Source organism: Hippopotamus amphibius, chromosome X, assembly GCF_030028045.1.
Source record: "Hippopotamus amphibius kiboko isolate mHipAmp2 chromosome X, mHipAmp2.hap2, whole genome shotgun sequence".
Taxonomy (NCBI): Eukaryota; Metazoa; Chordata; class Mammalia; order Artiodactyla; family Hippopotamidae; genus Hippopotamus; species Hippopotamus amphibius.
The window spans coordinates 2755969-2779705 of record NC_080203.1 but is presented as its reverse complement, the minus strand read 5'-3'; the positions used below and the strand labels follow the sequence as shown (position 1 = coordinate 2779705).

The 23737-nt window shown below is 53.1% G+C and overlaps 2 protein-coding genes across 2 annotated transcripts; one reads left to right on the top strand and one right to left on the bottom strand.

Annotated features, from left to right (window-relative positions):
* The first annotated feature begins 4107 nt into the window (after positions 1–4107).
* LOC130841933 (long-wave-sensitive opsin 1) lies at positions 4108–17018 on the top strand. Its single transcript, XM_057718564.1, has 6 exons — positions 4108–4239; positions 8705–9001; positions 11466–11634; positions 12768–12933; positions 14311–14550; positions 16771–17018. Exons 1-6 carry the CDS (start codon positions 4128–4130, stop codon positions 16879–16881), a joined length of 1095 nt encoding a protein of 364 aa, XP_057574547.1. The 5' UTR covers positions 4108–4127; the 3' UTR covers positions 16882–17018.
* Positions 17019–17367: 349 nt separating this feature from the next.
* On the bottom strand, positions 17368–23248 carry TEX28 (testis expressed 28). Its single transcript, XM_057717443.1, has 3 exons — positions 22536–23248; positions 17952–18087; positions 17368–17679 (listed from the first exon to the last, which is right to left on the bottom strand). The coding sequence occupies exons 1-3, from the start codon at positions 23246–23248 to the stop codon at positions 17368–17370; spliced, it is 1161 nt and encodes a 386-aa protein (XP_057573426.1).
* Positions 23249–23737: the final 489 nt, after the last annotated feature.

Here is a 23737-nt window from a genome sequence, read left to right as displayed (position 1 = left end):
CCACTCTCAGAACAGCAACCAGAGGGAGTTTGTTAGCATCTAAATCACATCGTGGCACTTTTCACTCAGAATCATAAAATGCTCCCTATTTCATTCACAATGAAAGCTAACCTGCTGAAAATGGCCCCCAGGACCCACAGGCTCTGGCCCTCACCCCCTCTCTGAACTTCCCTTTCCTAGTCTCCACTGGCTTACTCTGTTGCAGCTCCCCTGGTCTCCTTACTGTTCCTCTAACACTCCAGGCACACTCCTGCCCCAGGGTCTTTGCACTGCTCACTGGGCCCTCTCCTGGGATGCCCTCGTCAGATCTCTACATGGCTCCCTCCCTCCTCTGAGTCTTTGCTCACATGTCCCTTTCTCAGAGAGGCCCGCTGTGATGCCCTATGAAAACGGGCATCTGTTCCCTCCCCAACCTCCACATCCCGTTCTCTTTTTTCCCATTCTGCATCCTACTTATCACAGCTTATTCGTTATGTCTAGTGTTCATGTTGTATTCTCCCCACCTCCAACTAGAATGGCAGCTGGCAGAGGGCAGGGATCTCCATCTGTGTGTTCACTCGGAGCCTAGAACATGGCCTGGCCACAATAGGTGCTTACTGGGTAGCTGTGGAATGAATAGCTGGAACTTTTCAAAAGAATGACCTCATTCAAGCTTTATAGCAAGTAAATGTTACCCCCATCTTCCCAACAAGGACATGCACTCCAGAGATGGTGGCTGACTTGCTCAAGGCCACAGAGGGCGGCCGGGGTAGCACTTTGGGAAGCCTGCAACAGACAGATGGGGTGAGATTGTGGGCCTGAGGTGAATGTATGCAGACTAGACTGAGGAGGAACTCTCGGCCGGTTTGGGGGGTCAGCCACCTGGATGCGTTAGGAAAATCTGATGGTTGTCAGTTCTGAGGTGAGCGATCGGGGACTTGGTGGGACTGTCACAGAAATGGGGAAACAGCCCGCCCCTTGTCTTTGGACTTCATACCTGTGGTGCCTGTTTACAGATCTCTGAGGAGCTTAAATTGGGAGAACTTTTTCAACAGAAACCAAAATGGAAATGGAGTCATATTTGACCACATAAAAATGAAAACTCTATGTATATAAATCTTTTCCAAACACAAAGTCAAAGACGATGGATGATCCTTGAAAACATTGTGCTAAGTGACAGAAGCCAGACACAAAAGGATAGATACTGGATGACTCCACTGGTATGGGGTGCCTAGAGTCGTCAGATTCCTAGAGACAGAAAGTAGGATGCGGGGGGAGGCACGGTCTGGGGGCTGGGGACGGGGGCTGCTGTCTAATTGGGAAGAGACTTTCCGCTGGGAAAGATGAGCAGTTCTAGACGCGCGTGGTGGCGATGGCTGCACACCACCGTGAATGTACTTAATGCCGCCCAACTGGCCGCTTAAAAATGGTTCAGGTGGTAAACTCCATGTTATGTGCACTTTCCCACAATAAAGAAAAGTTGACAGGCATATGGCCAAAGGATTCCTTACCATGTGACTGTAGCAGCCACTGGCTGTTAATGACGAAGCCCCTGGTCTACTGGCCAGAGCCAAGAGGTGAATCAAGGCGACAGTCAGCTCCCAGGGCTCCTAATCAGCATCCCACGAGTCACTTCAGAGTAGTCGGATTAGAGACAACTCTGGCATCTCATCTTCCAGCCTGGCCAGGGGGCCCCAGCTGGGGCGAGGGCAGGAGACCCAGGGCTGAGTGGAGGGCCTGGTGTTTGCCCAGGGGGCCATTTTCCAAAGCACACGAGCTTCCCTGGCGTGGCCCTTTCTTTTTCCTCCCCCCTCCTATTTCTCCTGCTGCTCCTCACTCACATTTTGGCCCCACCCCTTGTTCTTCATCTCCCTCTCGAGAGCCCCTCCTCCTTTCTCCACGCTTTGTCAGAGTGCGGGACCCCAGTGAGCTTTTGCTGGGCCTCAGGGAGCACACGTGTGCGCCCAGGTGCTGGGGGACTTTCCAGGGCAGTAAGCTGCTTTCGGCTAAAACGGGACTTGATCTTCTGTTAGCCCTAATCATCAATTAGCACCCCTCTCTGCAGACGGTCCAGGGGACGGTCCAGGACTCACTGCCATGCCGCCTCCTCCTGCCTCTGCCCCTCCCCGCCTTCCCCAGGGTCTTGGGGCAGCCCCGCTGCTGAGCTCAGTCATTAGTGTCATGCTGGACAGGGGCAGACTGGGCAAGCGGTGGGCCAGCTCCGGGTCTCCGGGTGGAAGCTTCTCTCCCGATGTCCAGCTGAGATGGCACTTACATTCACAAAGGGCTTCCAAAGGGCGCAGTGGCCGTGTGAGCCTGTGGCAGCCCTGTGAGAGACTGGGGTGGGTGGGGACAGGCAGGATGGGTCCTCTCCCTTTAGACAGAAGGTGAACCTGACCTGAGAGTGAGGGGTCACCCCACCCAAGGTCACCTGGCCAGTCCATGGCAGTGCTGGGAAGAGGTGGTCCTGCAGCCAGTGCTCAGAAGGGACCGGGTTGAGCAGGCAATCTCAGGGGGGGCCCACTTCTGGCTCTTACATTCTCGGATGCTCTGATTCTTTGACTCTGGTGGGGACAGGCAGATAGAGCTCCGTGGGATCCAGGAAGAGGGAAAATCATGGCCTTGGAAGTCAGAGGCAGCTGGGTTGCATTCTAAGGATCTGACCTCATCACACCAAGTGCCATCGAACATGCTATGTCCATGCTGTGAGCCCCTCAAAACCCCTTTCGGTTCCTTTGGGTATGTACCCAGAAGGAGAATTGCTGGATCACATGGTAATTCTATTTTTCAGTCTTTGGAACTGATGGACTCTTTTCCACAGTGGCTGCACCATCACCATCTAATTTTAGAATATTTTCATCACCCCCAAAGGCATTCCCGTCCCCATTAGCAGTCACTCCACCTTGCCCCGCCCCCCCCGCCCCCCCCCAGCCCTTGGCACCCACCAATCTGCTTTCTGTCTCTCTGGATTTGTCTATTCTGGACATTTCATATAAATGGAATCATGCGGTATAAGGTCTTTTGTGTCTGGCTCCTTTCACTTAGCATCACGTTTTCAAGGTTCATTCATGTTGTAACATGCGTCAGAATATTATTCCTTGTTAAGGCTGAATAATATTCCATTGGATGGATGGACCACATTCTGTTCATACATTCATCTGCTGATTCACTTTTGGACTGTTTCTACCTTTTGACCTCTTGTGAATAACGTTGATCTGAGCATTCCTATACACCTTCTTGTGTGGAAACACGCAAGGCCACAGAATGAGCAATTAGCAGGTAACCGGTGCCCCATCAAGCACTCAGCCAGCAGCAGCCAGACTGCAGTGGGCAAAAAGGGACCGCGAAGGCAGCCCATCTGGAACACTCTTGTTGAGAGGTTTGTTTTTGAAGGCCAGTCTAGAGGAGGCTGTAGTCAGGGGTGGGCCAAGGGAAGGTCGTGAACACAGGAGAGGGAGAGTTGAGCAGGTAGAATCTGAGGGCTGCTGGGAGGGCCTGTGGGGATGAGCGCCCTGGTGACCCAAGGAGCTACAGCTCACGGGGAGCAAGGTAGCGGGGTGGTGGCAGAAGCAAGCTGCACACTGGAGTCTCCCCCACCCCCCGCCTGTCCATCCCTTCTCGGGGGAGGAACCCCACTGGCACAATTGCATCCATAGGGGCCCCCGAGATAGCCTGACCTACAAGGAGGTTCCAGTTCCAAGTCTCAGCCCCGTGAAATTGCTGCGGAGTTGCCGCTGGGAAAAGTGGTCTGGGCTTTGGGCTGCATGCTTCCCCATACCCCACCCTGAAAAGCCTGACGCTGGGGCCTGCCCAGCCTAGGAGCAGATGCTGGATGGTAGACGGGAAGAGAGGACACGTAAACAGGAGAGAGGGCCCACGGCAGCCCCCGCAACCACCCTGGCTCTGAGTTTGGCTCCTAGCAAATCCCTCTGAGCCGCCCTTGTGGGCTCGCCTTAGGAGCCAGGAGGCCCAGGGGTGGGGGAGGAGGACGTCTAAGTCCCAGGCCCAATTAAGAGATCAGACGGTGAAGGGTTTGGGAGCTTTTAAGGTGAGGAGGCCTGGGCTGATCCTGCAGGCTGATATAAACTGCTGTGACCCCCGAGCAGTGCCAAGGCTGGCGGGCATCAGGGACAGGGCTTTCCAGAGCCATGGCCCAGCAGTGGGGCCCCCAAAGGCTTGCAGTTGGGCAGCCGCAGGCCAGCTTTGAGGACAGCACCCAGGGGAGCATCTTCACCTACACCAACAGCAACTCCACCAGAGGTAAGCGAGCAGGTGCCAAGGCTGGGTCATGCTGCCTGGCATGGCCACTCCCCCCAACGCTAGAGAGCCTCTCTGCCCCCCATCGCCACCAGCTGAGATGGGTTTCTCTCTTAGCTTTTATGATAACGTGAATGGGGGGGGGGCTTTTCTGAATATAAAAGGACACCATGATATCGAATATGCATTTTCAAACCACATAGGCTTCCGAGAACCTTTGAGAATTCCCATCTCAGGAAAGTTCATGAACTCTCTCCATGCGGCCTCAGACTGCTAGTGAGCACTCTTTACACTCATCCCAGTGTGTCTACGTGGCCGTGCTGTCCTCAGTTTCCTGGGGGTGGACCCAGGCCTGACTCATCTTTGCATCTCCCAAAGCCAAACGGAGACAACCAGCAAGAGTGGGAGGCTGGGGTGGCCCGGAGGAGGGTGAGTCACTTCGAGAGCCTAAGGATAGAAGATGACCTTGGTGATGACCATGGTGGTCATCCTGCCCAAGTTCATGCCTGGAGCATGTGGCCTCTGGCGGCATGTGCTAGGGAAGAGGCTAGCTCGGCTCCTGGGGCAGCTGTTCCACTCGGAGCTGTCCCAGGAGAGAGGGCCTCGGCCCAACAGAAAGCCAAAAACTCCATCGAGGAGTTTTTGGAGCCTGAGTTCTGCCCTGGGCGTGCCAGCCCATCAGAGAGCGGAGGACACTCATGACCCCAGCCCCCCACCCCGGCCCCCGCGTCCCTTCTTCAAACCAAAGACCTTCAGTTCCTTCAAGAATGTCTCACCTGCCACAGTTTCCAGAAGCCACACCAGCTCCTTGACAGCCAGAGCAGGACCAGCAACAGGGTTCCCAAGCCAGACTGGTTGAGAATGGTGAAGTTCACCTTGACCTGAGTGCACCCCAGAATGTTCTCAATGGAGACACGACAGTGCTCTCACTGGAGGCTGCTGCGGCTTCATCAATGCCCACGATTCCTTATTGTAGTTTTCTTTTTAAGAATCTGAGTGTCTAGCAAAGTAGAGGGGAGAGTATAATGGCCCGCAGGTATCCGTCACGTGTCTTATTTCATCTCTAACCCCCTCCACTCACCACTGCTGCCGAATTTTGGAAACAGATTCAAGACATCACATCATTTCTTCTGTAAATCTTCAGTAGGTACCTCTAAGAGGAAAGGATTCTTTAAAAACATAACCACAAGGTCATACTTTTAGAGGTTCCCCCTGAACCTCCTTGCAATTTATTTGTTGAAGAAAGCAAGTCGGTTGTCCCTGGACTCACCCACTTCAGACTTTGCTGACAGCTCCCCACGCCCTTCCACCACGTCTGTCATCCTATTTCTGTTAACTAGTGGTTGAGCTGAAGGTCTGCCAGGCCACTGGTTGGATGTGTCAGGTGTTCGGGCAGGACTGCTCCATTAGGAGGGTGTCCCTTTTCCCCCAGTGTTGGCAGCTGCTGACACTCAATGCCAGGACCCATTAAACCACTGGGGATTTTGAAATGGTGACATTTGGATTCTTCTGACTCTGTCTTCATCTATTAGCTGGACTAGTTTGATAAAGAGAAACATGCTCTCACATGCTGTTGGGTTTCCCAGGGATATGGTGTGTATGGGAAAGGCAGAAGAGATGCTTGAGTCTTTCCTTTTATTTCTCCCATTTTCGAATAGTGACTTGGTTCCCCAGTGGAGCCAGTTGGGTTTCACCTCTGCATCTCCTTTCTCTCCCACTAAGAATCATGTTCTTAAGGGCTTTGGGTAGAATTGGAATTAGAATATCATTTCATCACTCATTTGCTTTCTCTCAAACACACTCACAATGCTCTCAGAATGCCGACACCCACACTATCGCGACAACGTGATTACCCAGAGCTTAACATTTGGACAGGCCTTTCTATCCTTTGGGAACATGCCACTGGGCTCGAGTAGTAAAACTAGCATCTTTTTGAGTCCCTCAGGGTAGCCCCTCTCTATGCATTCAGGTCATTTTTTTTTTAATTTTCAGGGATTGTTTTTAAAATTTAATGTTTTATAATTATGGAATAAAATATTTACAAGGCTCCAAATTAAAATCTAGAAAACAACGTATACTAGGAAGAAATCTTGCTTCTCTGCCCTCCCCACACCTGTGTTTCTCAGGAGACCTCTACCTGGGCAGTTCACTGTGATACCCTTCTCATGCTCATTTCTTCACAAAATTAGTCCTGAAACTTTCAGGAGAGCAGGCCGGGCCGGTGCACCTGCTCTTACTGCACTGCCGGAGGGTCCCCTGGTTTCGCCTCCCATATCTGCAGTGCTCCTGCCCCCTCCCCACCACACACAGCCATTGGCCCTGCCCTTGGCCTCATCCTGCCCGATCTGGACTCCATGGGTTGTCCAGGAAGGACGGTCTGCTGCCTCGTTTTGAAACCATCCCAGCCCCTCGCATTTGCCTGCAAGCTGGAGCATTCCACACACCACCTAGTTCCAGCTGCTGTTCTCACACTAACCTATTGGATCCAGGGCAGAAGTGTTGGCGATTTGGGAGTTTACTGTTCTTGGGTCCATTGGCAACCCCAGTGCTTCCTCTGCTCCCTTCTGCACAGAAACTGGTACTACACGGGTCTTACGTAGTCAAAGATCTGTTCCTTGGGAGCCTGTGGCATCTAGCGTGGTTGCAGATATTGTTGATGGGTTTCTGGCAGTGCCCTGCGGTAGGGGGTGAATGAAGCCCAGGCACAGAGGCGGACAGAGTGTTGGGGCGTCATGGGTGCTATGAAGTCCAGTTGTGCTGGCGGCAAGATTTACCCTAGCTCTCCTAGCCATGAGTCCGAAGAAATCCCTGTTTTTCTTAAACTAGTTTGAGTTGGGTTTTTGTAACACACAACTCAATCATCTGGTCGACCCAAGGACTCTGCATAAGTTGCTTTCCTAGGTGCTGTGAGACCTTGTCCTATGGCGGTGGACACTGTGGCTTGCAACCCCCTCAAGCATTCTGTGAAATTGGTGGTGGCGAGAAAGGTCCTTGCAACACAGACACGTGTAGAGCCGCTGTTATAATAAAGGGGAGTTACCCCTCCTTTTCATTCTGTGTGTGTTTGCTCTGGCTGTTGTGACAAAACACCACAGACTGGGTGGCTTAAGCAGCAGAAATTTATCATCTCCTAGTTCTGGAGGCCAGAGATCAAGGGGCCGGAAGGGTTGGCTCCTCCGGGTGGCTCTGAGGGAGACTGTGTTCCAGGCCGTAGTTTATGGTGGTTCCTGGCAATCAGTGGTATCCCACTTTCATCCTCAGATGGCTGTCTTCTACTGAATGCTTGTGTGTCTGTGTCCAAATTTTGCCTTTTTATAAGGACTCCAGGGGACTTCCCTGCTGTTGCAGAGGTTAAGAATCCACCTGCCAATGGAGGGGACACGGGTTCGAGCCCTGGTCCGGGAAGATCCCACATGCTGAGGAGCAACTGAGCCCATGTGCCACAGCTACTGAGCCTGTGTTCTAGAGCCTGTGAGCCACAACTATTGAGCTCATGTGCCACAACTACTGAGCCCGTGTGCCTAGAGCCCGTGCTCCACAACAAGAGAACCCACCGCAATGAGAAGCCCACGCACCACAATGAGGAGTGGCCCCTGCTCAGTGCAACTAGAGAAAGCCTGTGCACAGCAATGAAGACCCAACACAGCCCCCACCCCCAAAAAAAGGACACCAGTCCTATTGGATTGGAGCCACCCTACTAACTTCATAATAACTTGATCACCTCTGTACAAACACTTCTGTAAATAAGGTCACATTCTCAGGTACTGGGGTTATGACTGCCACATATTTTTTTTTGGGGGGGGGGGACACAATTCAACCCATAGCAAAGTCCCTCATTCATTCATTACCTGGGTGCTGACTGTGTAGACACATGAGACACAGTCTGGTGAGGAAGACAGGACATGCACACAAGGAATTCCAATATGGAGTTGAATCTCAGCTGGGGAATCTGGAAAGGCTTCTGGAAGGCAAGAGCATGTGAGCCGGGCTTTACAGTATGAAAGGGCAGAGGACCTGGTTGTGGGGAGGAGTGTGAGTGAAGATCTGATGACAGAATGATGTGGAGCGCGCATGGGAAGCAGCATTGGGGCACAGGGGCTTTCAGGGGAGTAGAAGCCAGCCGTCCACACTCCAGGAGGCCGACCTGTAACACGGTGGGAAACAGATCAGAACAGGGAGCGACACCCTGCAGGGACGATGAGGAGTTCTGCTCCATTAAGTTCAAGGATGCCCGTGCAGGTGCCCAGCAGGCCATGGCCTGGGGCCTGAGAGACAGAATAGAGGGAAGGTTGTCTGAGATGCGCAAAGCTAGAGGGCAAGACCAGTTGCAAAGGCAAGGGCAGCAGGTGGAGGGCAGGAGGGTTGAGGGGAGATCCTCACCGGGTGGGGAGGGCGGGACAGGTGTAGCTGTCCAGGTGGTGAAGCTGCTGCCCAGCTCCTCTCCTCACTCTGTACCTCCTGCCTCCAGGCCCCTTCGACGGCCCCAATTACCACATCGCTCCCAGATGGGTGTACCACCTCACCAGCGCCTGGATGGTCTTCGTGGTCATCGCCTCCGTCTTCACTAACGGCCTGGTGCTGGCAGCTACCATGAGGTTCAAGAAGCTGCGCCACCCTCTGAACTGGATCCTCGTGAACTTGGCCATCGCTGACCTGGCGGAGACGGTCATTGCCAGCACCATCAGCGTTGTGAACCAGATGCACGGCTACTTTGTGCTGGGCCACCCCCTGTGCGTCGTGGAGGGCTATACTGTCTCCTTGTGTGGTAAGCCAGCCGGGGGCCCCGGCGCAGGAGAGAGCCAGCCCGCTGTGTGTAAAAGAAACACTAACGTGGCAATATCCCCAGGTGTGCCTGTGGGGCGCACGCGAGGCACATCTTTGAAGGGGGAAAGACCTGCAGGGGAAGCTGAGCCGGGATCATCATAGAGGTGGGGGCAGGGGCTTGCAGCCCAACATACCGTGAGTGCCTGCCCTGAGATAGGCTCGGCCTGGCAACATCCAGTTTGAGGCCACGCAGCTGGCATGGGAGGGGACAGAACAGTGTGGGAGGGGAGGCGTCTGAGATATTGAAACTAGATCCTACGTCCCTTTCCCCAGCCCCGTCGCTAATATCTCCATGGGTCGTGGCTCTGTTCAGGTTAACGAAGTACCCACGTCCCCCCGGCTTGTGCAGTCAGGCACCTAGGATGCTGTACACAGGGTCCGAGCCCTGAGCGGCTCCCATCTCAGATAGTGAGCACATAGCATCATCAGTGCTCTCAGAGGACCACGACCTGGAGGAGGAGGTGATGAGAGAGCCGAACGTTGAGTCAGCGAGACAAGAGGGGGCTGGCACGAAGCGGCCAAGGAGAGCGGGGCACAGACAGCTGGGTTGGTTGGGGGGCCAGAGGATGGGTGAGCAGTGGGCTGCTGGTGAGCAGACAATGGGAGGCAGGAGGCCCAGGACGGCACACAGAGGAGTGGGCAAGGGGACCCGAGGGGGTGGCTGAGTGAAGGAGTGAGGGCTGGGTCAGGTAGGGCAGGGCCTGCATCTGTGGCATGCGGTGCACCAGGCAAGGTTGGAGTGGGGTGGGGGTGCCAGGAGGCCAGTTTTCCTTGCCAGGGGCCCATGAAGAAGAGGCGCACAAGGAGGCCTGACGAGGCCAAGGACGCCTCAGGGGCCCTCGCACCACGCTCCCAGAAGAGAACCAAGGGCTGTGGCGTTGCAGCTTGGCGTCCGCCCAAGACGACAGCGAGCCCAAGGGCCACGGGGCTCAGCACGTGCCACCTGTCTCCGGGCCCCTGGCCATCAAAGCAGTGAAAGCTCGCAGCTGCCTTCCCATGTTTCAAGTTTCCCAGGGCCACCTGGTCACAACGCCTGGCTCCTTAGCTCCCACATCTAACTTGGGTTTGTCTCATTGCTGCCTAAAGTGATCTCCAATTCAGATTCTGAGGAGACGAATCATAGAAAGGCAGTAGGATTAGGGGGACATTGGAGAGGGGACTTGGTCAATGACTTGAATTACTAGTGGTGTCTAGCTCCACTAACTTATTGTACTTTACCAGGGAAGGTGAGGCAGAGAAAGTCCATCTCAAGTTCAAACACTCCATGCACCTCGATAGCACCTCACTCACATCTGTCTCACCTTTATAACTGCTCGAGGTCTGCTCTCAGGTCACCAGTTTTGGGGCCATGGACACCCTCAGCCTTGAGGGGAAGCCCATTGACCCTTTCTCAGAAGAATGTTGGCAAATATGCAAGAATATTAAACATTATTTAGTGACACACTCCCTCATTAAAAGTATTAGTATTCAAAGTATTTTTAAAAACTATCCGTGAACTTCCCTGCTGGCACAGTGGTTAGGAATCCACCTGCCAATGCAGGCAACACGGGTTCAAGCCCTGGTCCAGGAAGATCCCACATGCCGTGGGGAATCTAAGCCTGTGTGCCACAACTACTGAGCCTGCGAGCCATAACTATTGAGCCCGTGTGCCTGGAGCCCGGGCTCTGCAACAAGAGAAGCCACCGCAATGAGAAGCATAGCAAGGAAGAGTAGCCCCCGCTTGCCACAACTAGAGAAAGCCTGTGTGCAGCAACAAAGACCTGATGCAGCCAAAAATAAATAAATAAATTTATTTAAATAAGTATTCGTGACACCATTCTTTATTAAAGTATCAAATAACTTTATCTGTCAAGACAGCCACTGAAATGTCAAAGTGGTCATGAATATGGTCATATTGGGAAACACCTGCCACCTCTGTAAAGTGACTGAGTCACAGGCACTGCTAACGCCACCACACTCACAATGGAAGTAAAGAAGGCCAAGTGTCCAGTAGAGGTTAGTGGAAACAAAGATACAGGTTACTGCACACGTCCCACTTCCTTGCTCTTGGCTGGGACTGCAGCACCTCAACGTGGTCTCGGGTGTGCACATGGCCGTCTGGAGTTCCACTGATGGCATCACAAGAAAGGGCGGTGGCCAAATAAAAGAGAGATGGGAAGCGAGGAGAGCCACGAGGCTGAATCATAGAGGGCGAGGAGAGGTGGGTGCAGGCCCAATGGGGAAGAAACAGGGAAAGCAGGTGTTAGAGAAAGAAACTGACCAAGAGACTTGCTGCTCCTCAGACCTGAACACACTTTTCGGAGAATTAGGTTTTGTTGGGGGGTGGGGGTGGGGGGGGGCGGGGTATTCCCTTGATCTTGAAAAGCGTCAACTCAAAGCCCTCCACTGTCTGCTCTCCCCCACAGGGATCACTGGTCTCTGGTCCTTGGCCATCATTTCCTGGGAGAGATGGATGGTGGTCTGCAAGCCTTTTGGCAACGTGAGATTTGATGCCAAGCTGGCCATCGCAGGCATCGCCTTCTCCTGGATCTGGGCCGCTGTGTGGACGGCTCCGCCCATCTTTGGTTGGAGCAGGTAAGGATGCCAGGGTGCTAGGAAGGCAACTGGTTTAGAACAGAGCAGGAGGGGTCAAACTCATGATCCCCTTTGTAACCTTGGGGCAAATCACTTCCTGTCCCGGGGACTTTGTGGCCCCACAAGTAAAGCGAAGATGGACCTGACTCTTGGAGCGTCCAGTGTCTGTGAATGCATGAATCTGCCTGGCTGCAACATGGAAACGGGCCTGTGGTATCCAAGCCTCTGCAAATGTCTGTTTCTCCCAAACAGGAGCAGCTCATGAGAACACACAGAGAAATGCTGCTGGCTCAGGCGACAGGCACACTTGGATCCCAGGGCCCTCTTACCCACTCTGCCCCACGCCTCTTTCTTGCACCTGCTGAGGGGCCCCCCTTTCCGAGCCTCCTTTGGTTGTAGGTACACCTGGGCCTGTAGGTCACCAGTGTCCTAACCGGGTGGATTCCTTGGGGGAAGACCTGAATTTCCAAGAAAGCAGCTCAGATGTTTGAGGGGACGGGATGGGACAAGGTCGCTGCATTTCTGTCTTCCACTGCAAGCTTGTGAACAAGTTCTTGTGATGTTTGGAAAGGGCATGTTCTTTCTTTGGGAAGCTTCCACCACTGTGGGAAACCAGGCTCTACCTGTCCCCCTCGTCCACAACGGCTGTGATTGTTGGACATGTGCTCATTTAATCCTCAGGGGTTCACAGGTGTTCTTAAGAGAAGACAGTGCCTTGCCCTCCCTTTGTAAAAAAGGGGATGTGACTGAGGTGATGAAAACGTTCTGGAACCAGGTGGATGCACAACACCGTGAAGGTGCCAAACCTCATAGTTATGTTATATGTACTTTACCGCGATAAAAAAAGAGGGGAACCTGAGGCCACACAAGGACCAGGGTTTACTACAATCCTACTGAAGGGCTTCCTTTGGGGGCAATGAAAATGTTCTGGAACTAGACAGAGGTGTCAGCTGCACAATATTGTGAATGTACTAAATGCCTCTGAATTGTTCACTTCAAAAATGGTTAATTCGTATAATGTGAGTTTCACCTCACTACAAAAGCCTGACAACGCTCCCCAAGCCCGTGGTGTGCCGGGGCGGGGGTCGCGGTCCCCACCTGCTTCAGGCTGGGCTGCTGGCCCTTCTCTCCAGGTACTGGCCCCATGGCCTGAAGACTTCGTGTGGCCCGGACGTGTTCAGCGGCAGCTCCTACCCCGGGGTGCAGTCTTACATGCTCGTGCTCATGGTCACCTGCTGCTTCATCCCGCTCGGCGTCATCGTGCTCTGCTACCTGCAAGTGTGGCTGGCCATCCGAGCGGTGAGCCCCACACCTCCCAGCTTCAGCCCTCTGGGCAGGATCATGAAGGCCAGGGAGGTCTAGGCTGGCACAAAGGACTGCCCAGTCCACTCTCCAGCTCCAAAACCAGATGCAATCTGGCAACGCCTTCGGGGTGGCAGTTGCAGCCCTGGCTCCCTCGACCTCACCCTTACAGGGTGGGAAGGAACTGCAGCCCTCTTCGTGGAGGTACCCAATAAGGGAACAGAGCTGCATTTCCTCCTATCCCCGGGGGTGGAAGGCCAGCCTCTGCCATGGAGTGGAGCACAGCCGGCCAGATCCAAAAGCACAACCTGCCCATCAAGGGGTGTTTTGAAAAGGCTGACACCAGAGTGCTTGCATCCCCTTCACATGCCATGTGCCCCCCAGACCTGTGCTCCACCCTCCTCCTTGGGAAGCTGATCCCCTGGTGTGGGAAATCAGAGCGAGGCAGGAAAACGAGATCAGGGCCTGGGGTGCCGAGAGCTCTACGCTCCCCTTGAGGCGCCCTGAATACCGTACGTAAGTTGTCCCTTTGTCATCAGCTTGATCTGGAGGTAACATCTGTTCCTGCTCGGTTCCTGCCTTGCACAGGGACTAGGAGGCCTCTGGGGTGGTGTCTTTTCCTCTATGAGGCTGCTGGCCCACAATCAGATCAGCACGTGCTATGAGCTCCCTGTACAGTGGAGGCCATGGGCTGCAGCTAGGCCCCCTCCCCTGGAATTTGCTCCCCCTTCTCGCTCCCCACACCTCACCACCGTTGGCAGTCAGGGATCAGAAGCAACTTAGCCACAGGTATCCACACACGGCGAGGGCCAGGGGAGCTCTGGGTGGTGGAGCCCAGGCTCCAGAACGTGCCCCAGCCCTCAGTCACCCCTCATTCCTGTTCAGCTCTCTGCTGCCAGTCCCTGCCCACAGCAGGCAGTGCCCGTCCCTGTATCTTCTCCCGCTCGGCCCCTCAGACCTGATCACGGAAGGGGACACTCTGATAAGGGACCCGGTGAGGTTCGGCACAGCCTCCTAGCTGCTTCAGACTCCTAACAGGAACCAAGCTCAGCCAAGAGCTTGGCAGGCATGGCTCAGGGCTGTGTTAGCCAACCGCAGCTGCACACCACCTCCAAGCCTGTAAGAACTCCCACGAGGCCAGCCCTGGCCAGGCCACGCGATCACTCGGGTTTGGGCTGGCTGCCAGCCGGCCAGGGTGCTGCAGCAGCTCGGCCCATCTGCTTCTCCCCACAACCCTCCATCCATGGGCTGGCCACATCTCCCTGCCTCACCCACCAGCTTCCTAAGCAGCAGCAGCAACACAGAATCCCCTGGGATACTGAGCCCTGAGGGTCTCTCCCACTTACCGTCCCCGGGACTCTCCGTCTCCCCCAGGTGGCGAAGCAGCAGAAAGAATCCGAGTCCACTCAGAAGGCAGAGAAGGAGGTAACCCGCATGGTGATGGTGATGATCTTTGCGTACTGCCTCTGCTGGGGGCCCTACACCTTCTTTGCATGCTTTGCTGCTGCCCACCCTGGCTACGCCTTCCACCCTCTGGTGGCCGCCCTGCCAGCCTACTTCGCCAAAAGTGCCACTATCTACAACCCCATTATCTATGTCTTTATGAACCGGCAGGTAAGTCACACTGTTGGCAGAGCAAACTGGAAATGGACCCTGGAAGAGCCCAGTGCTGGCTCGCACCAGGAAGCGTGTCTACGGGAAGCCTGGCAATGACCTCTAGGACGACAACCAGGGAAGGCTCAGCACGTGACCCAGCCCCAGCCAGTCCTCCCCCTGGATCCATTTATGGTCTGGGCCTGAGGGTGGGCATTTCCTGCAGTGCACTGTGTGCTGCATGCCCTTCCCCTCCAGGGGCCTCAGGGTGATGGCAGAGCTCAGATGGCCTAGGACTGCCAGAACGCATCTACATGCACCCTAGGCACGCCCTTCTTGATTTCATAGATGCAACTCTTCTCTCAACCTTAATCTTTCCATCTTCAAATCCTCACTCCAACAAGGACACAAAGAGGCCCTTCTTGCCTGTGCTGACCTTCGGCCTTTGTGGTTTTATGGGTTAGTTCAGGCAGGACATGCTACGGTCTTGCCAGATGGCAGCCATCAGGGGCTGGCATACTGGGCCTCAATCGAAAACTGCCCATGACTCCTAGACGCCCCAGCAGGTTACAGAGGACCATCAAGGTTTATCATCTTCCAAGTGCAGTTTGCCTATTCTTCCTTGAATCTGTCACATCCACTTCACTGAGGCACAGTCTTGACGTGACTTGATGATGACCAGAAAGGTCTGCAGGTCAGAAATACCACCCCTCCAGGTGCCTCCCATCTCACCACGGTAAGGTCCAAGCATCAAGTAGCACTGGCACCACGATGAGTGCCCGGGACTCCACTGTTGGCACCTCAACACCGAGAGCATAGTTCTTCCCCTGACCCATTTCCTGTCTCTTTTGAGGTCTGGCTTTTGCTTGAGCCTTTCCATTCTCCCCTTCTGGAACTCCCCCTCCTCTACAGCTGTGTGCACTTGCAGACTCTCCAGGCTTTTGAACTTTGCGTTCCTCCTTTCCACACTGTTACCCTTTCCTGTTGCATGTAGAGAGAACTTTCTGGAATGGAGCTCCACAGAGATGTGGAATTTTGCTCTTTTGGTTCACTGCTGCTGTCCCAAGGACACAGTCCAGCACCGAGTGGCTGCTCAGTGCGGGGGCTGAGGGCGGGCATCAGCCTCCTCGGCCAGCTCTTCAGCTGAGTCAGTTCTGCTGTTCAGCCCAAGTCTTATGTTATTGACTTCAACTATGGTTTGTTTTTTTGATGTTGGAGGTAGCTGGACGTAGTTGAGAACAGGCCCAGAATATGTAGGAAATGCCTCTGATTTGTATTCTCAAAGCATTGTTCTTAACTCAGTGATGATATGAGACATAATCTGAGAAATGAATACAGCCCACATCCCTTTAGGGATGGAGCCACAAAGAGCAGAGCCCTCATGATGCCAGAAGACTCCCTTGGCTGAACACATAAGTTGGGCTGTTGCCTACCTAGTCCTCACCTGGCCCCAAGTTGACAGAACAGAAACAAGAGGACAATCACTTTCCTTTTCACTAAATTGCCTATGAGATGCTCCCAGACACAGGCCCTTTAGCTGGCATCATCTTTTGTCACTGTATGAGTTTTGCCAGCCTGTCATAACAAAGTACCACAAACTAGGGTGATTAAAGCAACAGAAATCTGTTCTCTCTTGGTTCTGGTGGCAAGAAGTCTGAGATCAAGGTGCGGGAAGGGTTGGTTCTTTCTGAGGGAGACCCTGTTCCAGGCCTCTCTTCTAGGTCCTGACAGGTACCCGTTACCTTTGGTGTTCCCTGGCTTGTAGACGAGTCACCCTGATCTCCGCCTTTACCTTCACATGGCCTTCTTACCTCTGTGTCTGTATCCAAATTCCCTTCTTTTCACGAGAACACCAATCATTGGATTAGTGCCCAACCTACTCCAGCATGACTTCATAATAGACATCTTAATCACATCTGCAGAGACTCTATTTCCAAATAAGGTCACACTCATAGGCTCCAGGGGTTAGAACTTGAACATATCTTTGGGGGAACACAATCTGGCCCATAAGAAGCACCATCAACTGCTAAATTAGCTGACGTAGGTAACCGTAGTCAGGAAGAGAGCACCCCCATGTGCAAGAGGTAACTGGAAAGTCCCTCCATTCTCCTTGTAGATTCTGAACGTTAAGCCACCAAGGTGACACTTAACGAACGCTCTGCTCAGAGTGCCCCCGCGTTACATTGAGCCTAGCATGTTGGCCCTGCCTGCTCTGCTCAATAATACTTTCTGTCCTGCCAGTTTCGAAACTGCATCTTGCAGCTTTTTGGGAAGAAGGTGGATGATAGCTCTGAAATCTCCAGCGTTTCCAAAACAGAGGCCTCATCTGTCTCTTCAGTGTCACCTGCCTGAGTCTCTCCCAACCCCGACCACAACGATACCTGCCTCCCACCAGAAAATGTAACCTGTCCCACCCTCCAGGGGCTTTGGCCGTCCTGCCCCCACCCCTTTTTCTCCATCCTTGTGAAATAAATGTAGTTTCTCTTTGCCAAAAATAACCAAGTCATAGAGGCTGCCACTGCAGTTTTGGGGTGCCCAAGCCTGTGAGCTTTGGGTCACCGGATCATGAGAGAGCACGCGGGGGTGAGGGGGCACAGCACCACACTTCAGAGAACTGTTCATTTTTTCTAAGCCTTGTGTCTACAAACGGGATGGAAGGATCGGGAGAAAGGGAAGTGCGAGGCAGGTGGGCATCCACGTACCTCTCACTGGGCTGCTGGTGACGGAACAAGAAAGGGAGAGCTGAGAAGCAGCTGTCTGGGGAGGTGAGAGGAGCTCGCGAAGCCAGGCCCTTTAAGGCCCCTGTGGCAGAGGCTTGGAGTCTCTAGAACATAGTCTTCATCTGGAGGGGACCCAGGCCTGCCAGTCTGTGGTGGGGATGGTGTGCCGCTTCTGCCAGGCCAGGGCACCTAGCCCGACGAGCAGGAGTGCGGTGCACATGCGCAGCCGTGAGTTCAGCAGCGGGAGCAGGCAGGCGCACGCGCTGGAGACAAGCACCAGGAGGACGGTGGCCAGCGTGAGCAGGAGGCTTGCCAAGCGGCACAGGAAGTCCCAGAGCCGGCGCTGCAGGTTCTCTGTCAGCTCCAGTTGGGTCACCTGCTGCAGAGCCTCCAGCTTGGCTACACGGCTCTTGAACGTGTCCATGACCTCCTGCAGGAGGAAGAGAGTGACACTGTCACCCCGCCCCCCTGCCAGCCGGGTGGGGCACGAGAGCCTCAGTGCCCGAGTTCCCAGATGGGCTAAGCCAGACCTGGGGAAAGGGCAGCGTGTACGTGAAGACCAGATGCTCTGGGAGCACAGCTCGAGGAGCTGTCTCTTCCCTCGGTTCGGAGGTCTCAGAGCAGACGCACTCATCTTCTGCTTTTGTCCCCACCACCTTCTCACTGGCCATTTCCCACAAGGCCCCCCCGTGAGGTTCTTACCCACATCTCCTTGGCTCTCTCGTAGGACAGATAGGCCATTCTCTCCTCAGTGCAGGCCAAATTCTGTTTGAGGTGGTAAATCTCGTCCAGGTGCCCCTGCAGGTGCTCATTCACCTGTCCTTCCAGGAATGCTTGTCTTGGGAGCAAAAGAGAAAGTAAGCTCCCTGAGCGCCCCACCCCAAGTCCGTGCCAGGGCTCAGCAATCCTCCCTCAAGACTAGACTTGGGTTCAGAATCCGCCTTCCTCCTCTCTCCCCAAGCTCCAGTCAAACCCTGCCTCCTCCTCCTGCAGGTCTGTCTCAGAACATCCCACATGCACTTCAGCCACACACACACCCCGATATTCATATATCTTTTATATATAGTCACTCTTTTGTAACAGCTTTACAAACATAGCAATAGACTAGAAGGTGTAGAAATCAACATCTAAACTGTCCGGGTATGCTGTTAAGTTCCATATATATTCCCACACCAGTGTTTTGGTGTGCAGCAGTTCTTCCATAAAAATCTGTTGATTATAGGGATGGAACGGGCACAGAAGACCACATATTGTGTGATTCCATTTACAGGACATGTCCAGAATAGGCCAATGCATAAAGGCAGAAATAAATTTGTGGTTGCTGGGGGAGGTCGGAGGTGGGGAGTGACTGCTCATGGGGATGGAGTTTCTCTTCCGAGTGACGACAGTGTTCTGGACTGAAACAATGGTGACATCACACAGCTCTGTGAACACGCTGAAAGCACCGGACTGTACACTTTAAATGGGTGAACTGTACGGGATGTGAGTTATATCTCAATAAAGCTGTTATTAAAATAAAAACCAAAACTGGACTGTGGTAACAGCTGCACAACTTAGTAAATTTACTAAAGATCATTGAAACATACAGTTAAAATGGTGCATTTTACGGCATGTAAATTATACCTCAGTAGAGCTGTTAAAAATAACACAAATGCAACATCCCTACCTGTTGTTTATGGCTACATATGTAGGTAGTAAAAGTCTAAGAACATACCTGGAAAAGCTAAGCACCTAAAGAGGACAGCAAGGTGGGCAGAAGAGGGAAGGGGAATGGGAGGGTTTAAAGTGAATCATCTTTTAAACTTTTATTTCTTAAAAAAATAAAATCTGAAGCAAATATGTTAAGATTTGAGAAAGCTGGGGGTGGGCATATAACCTTAATCATGCTATTCTCTGTTTTCCCTGGGTTTGGAATATTTCCTGATTTTAAAAAACTTTGAGGTTCGTCATTTGGGCACAAGCAAGGATGGGCTGGAAAGACAGAGGCCAGGTAGCTTCTACCTCTTTAGGGAAAAGTTGAGGAAGGACTGACCCGAGCCGGGGGTGGTGAGGTTGGACAACAGCTGGAGCCCAGGGCCCTGCAGAGAAGCACAGGTACCAACAGGGAATGGTTGGTAAGCAGGTCACCTAGGTCCCGCTTCAGGGACTTGACTGACACCATGCGGAGATGGCCCCCAGACAGCTGAGAAGGTGAACACTCATTTGCTGAAGCCAATTCATCAAGAGCCAGTTCGTGATGGTATTTCATTAGTCTCTGCCTTGTTCCCTGTTGAGAAGAGATTGGCCTGACTACTTGGCCAAGGCTACCACTCACAGAGAGGGGGAGATGGTGGGGTGTCCACCCCAAAAGTAGATTCCCCATGGCTGTCCTTCCATTTACATGAAGGATGGAGTCACAAGGACATTCAAGATATCAATCACATCTAAGTGTATATTCATGAGTATATTCTTTGCAAACATGAAGTCAAGGAGTAGATTCTTCATTAATATATTTTTATAAGAACGAATGACTACACTGTTGCACATATTCTTGAAGAGATTCTTGAATAATAAGATGTTAACTTATAAGGCTATTCCCTCCTCCTCCCCTGCTCTCTGGCGCCCAGCCTCCTGGCCCCCTGCAGGGCAGTAGCAGCCTCCTGGCTTGTGACACAGCTGACTCTCCTCTTTTGTTCCTCCTTTGGTCAAGGATGCCTCTCTGTCCAGCTCCTACAGCCACAGAGGCAAATGTACCGCTGTGGAAAATGCGCGTACGAAGACAAAACCATGGCCAGTCAACCAAAATGCCCCCCAAAATCTTTCAAAGCTGTTAAGCCACCCTCTCCAATACAAATGGTCTCAAAAGTTATTGCTGCTGCAAAAGAGTATGTTCTTGTTCATATCTGAGGATGGGCTTTGACAAACTGAGCTAGAAGCTAACAGCCTGAAACTTGGAAGTAGGAGGGGTGAAGCAGCGTGGGTCGGGTCAGGGAGCACGGCAGGGACAGGGCAGCTCCCCCTGACCACATGTGCTATCACACACATCCTTATAAGACGGAGGCAGCGGGAATGGTCCTACTCAGGGGAAAAGGGCACATGAAGACAGAGCAGAGGGAGAGGGGAAGATGCTGGCCTTGAAGACTGGAGTGACAAGGCCACAAGCTAAGGAACCCGGCAGCCCCCAGAAGCTGGAAGCGGCCAGGAACAGATTCTCCCTTTGCCCAAGGAAAACTGATTTCAGACTGCTGACTTCTAGAACCGTGAGAGAATACGTTTCTGTTGTTTGAAGCCACCAAATTTGCGATACTTCGTTAGGACAGCCAGACAAAATCCCTCCAGGGTGCTACTGGCATCTAGTGGGTAGAGACCAGGGGACGCTGCTAAACATCCTACAGCAGAGAATCACGTGGTAAAAAATGTCACTAGTGTTGAGGTAGAGAAAATCTGGGCTATGGTGACACAATCTGGAGTTTAGGGCCACTGAGTTACGCCTGAATTTAAGAGGCTAAAGTTTCAAAGACCGATCACACCAGTGTTGGCAAGAGCACGGAGCAACTAGAACTCTCACACGCTCCTGGTGGGAACATAGAATGGTACAACCATGCTGAAAAACAGTTTCTTTAAAAGTTGACCATATATCTACCTATTATCCAGCAACTCCGCATGTAAAAGCATATGTTCACAAAAAAACCTGTACAACAACGTTCACAGCAGCTCTATTCATAGCAGCCCAAACTGCAGCAGATGAAGGGGTAAATGTACTGCATTCACAGCATGGAGCGCTGCTGAGCAGGAAGGAATGAGCTGCTTCTGTGCGCGATACGGATGAATCTGAAAATCACTGTGCTGGGGGAAAGAAGTAAGGCACAAAGACCTACGTGCTTCCATTTACATGCAATGTCCCAGAACAGACAAATCCAGAGAGATGGAAAACAGACTGGTGGTTACCAGCGGCTGAGGGAAGGCAAATGGGGAGTGGCAGGGTCTCCTTCTAGAGTGATGGAAATGTTCTGGAACTAGACAGGGTGGTGGTTGCACAACACTGAGAATGCACTAAATGCCCTCGGACACTCTTAAATGAATTTTGTCTCAACTGAAAAATCAAAAAGCCCTCCTGAAAGCAAACAGAACCTGTGAGAAGTGTCACAAAACTTTTCAGTTTGAAACCTCAATTTGTAATGCACCAGCAGAGACGTGACAATTGCAGGGACCTGGGTAGTGACCACACAGTTGTGGACACTGGGTAACACTTCACTGAGCTGAACATATACACTTGTGCCTGAGACTCTGTGTCCCCATCTGTAAAGTGGGCGCTGAACGCTACAGGCAATCAATGCTTCACGCTCCCTGTGGTCACTGTTACTACGTTAAGTCTTCTTCAACCCATTCTCCCATTTCTCCTGGTAAATCTGAGTCCTAGGGACATGCTCTTTTGTTTCTAATGTATGGTAATCAGGGTAGGTTAACTGCTGTGGCCACGACCAGAAAATGCCTGTGGCTGACAACGATGAATGTTTATTTCACACTCCTAGCACAGTCCAACGGTGTGGTGGTAGTGGTGTGTGAGGAGGGTGCAAACTTGCAGAATTCACAGAGTCTCACAGGGAGGTAGGTCTCTCTGCTCCCCTGCACGGCTGGCAGATGCTAATTTGCTATGGATTAAGAATTTACTTGAGCACAGTCCCACTGGCCTGGGCAGCATGGAAACACATGAGAATATGCACAGCCGCCATCAAGCTCAGGTCTTTGATTCCCATTGCCCCATCCCCACAAACACACAGGTGCTAAAGGGACTGCAGAGTTCTTTCATGAAAATGCTGCGAATCTGGGCTCATCTCAGCGAATCCCTCCCAGCCTGGCCAGGCTGTTGGAAGGATTAGAGTTAATGGAAGTTCACACGTGACAGACTGCAGAGGAGGGAGTATGGCACTTCTGAGGGTGCCTGGGACCCCCAAAAGGGTCCAAATAGAAACAGGGGGTCCTTTGAGAGACTGAGTTCACCTTTTCGTCCTAGTGGCGGGCCCCAGTCTGATGGCAGACGGGCCTGGGGCTGGCGAGGCGCTTCCAGTCATGCATCACACCCCACTCCCGCACACTGTGGCCAGCGGACGCCTGCCTGGCTGATGCCGGGCACCTGCAGGCCCACCACTGCAGTGCCGGGACTGCCTGGCGTGAGCCCAGTCAGAACCAGGCAGGCGTGCATGGTGGGCGCAGTACGAGCCGCCCTCTCCGCTGTGGGGCTTGGTCACCGAGAGGAACCCAGATACCGCCCCCACCCCGGCCCGCCTCAGAGCCCAGGTGCCTCACCTGCACTTCTCCTCCCGGAGGGACTCCAGCAACACCTGCAGGTCCGTCAGATACTGCTCCTTGAGGTTCTGACAGGACACCTGCAGGCTGAGGTGGAACGTCTTAACCTTGTTCAGCTCTTCCTTCATCTTCTGCCACGGCAGGGCTCGTGGCTGGGCCTCACACTTGGTCTCCAAGAACTTCCCCTGCTGCGAGGCTCGGGAGTGACTCTCTGGAGTGAACTGTCTGATGACATCAGACAGGTTGATGGACGGGCAGTCTTCCCCACCTTTATTGGGGGACTGTGAAAACGGGGCCTTCTCGCTGGGCTGTTCACAGTCATTGTCCAGGCTGCTTTCTGCCTTCAGCACTAAACCCTTGGGCCTGCAGCATTCCTCCAGCTCCTGCAACTGCTGGTGACACTGGCGGAGCCTTTGCTCAATCTGGGCGATGGTGGCAGAGGCACGCTGGTTCACCTTCTCGAAGACCTGCCGGATGTGGGGGGCCCGGTGCCGGTCGGCTTTGGACACCAGCTTGAGGTAGCCCACGATATTCTCATCCCGGCTGGCCTTCTCCACTCTCAGCTGTTCTGAGAGGTAGAGGATGCGGTGCTTGACACTATCCTGTAAGTTCCGGGCCAGCTCCCCATCTGAGAGGCTGGAGTGGCCACTGGGGCCATCCTCGCTGGATGACAGGGATCTGCAGGAGGGAACACTGGAGGGGAGGGTTGCCATTGGGCTCTTAGTGTATTCTGCCTGCGTTGGGAAACAGGAATCATAAAACAGGTGCTCGTGTGAGATGCAAATGGTTGGAGAGCTGGACAGGGTATTGCTCCACTCTATAACGATGCTCACACATACACACAGGTACTGTATTTGTAGGATTTGTGCATTTGAGGTGGACCCGACACAGACTGGACATCCTCCCATCCTCTTCAGCACCTGACTCCTTGCTCTATGGGCATACCTCACTATGATCTCCAGGTGGCTAGCATCGCCCCTCCACATCTGCCCTGTCTGTTCTTGGACTTCTCTTCCAAGAATTACCAACTACGGGTCTCATTTTATAGAGAACTGTTCTTGTAAAGCATGGAATAAACTTATTTCCATTAATCCATACAGCTTGCTGCATTGCTACTGCCAGGTAGGCAGAACAGATAGGCAGGAGGACTTCCCTGGTAGCGTAGTGGATGAGATTCTGCACTCCCAATGCAGGGGGCCCGG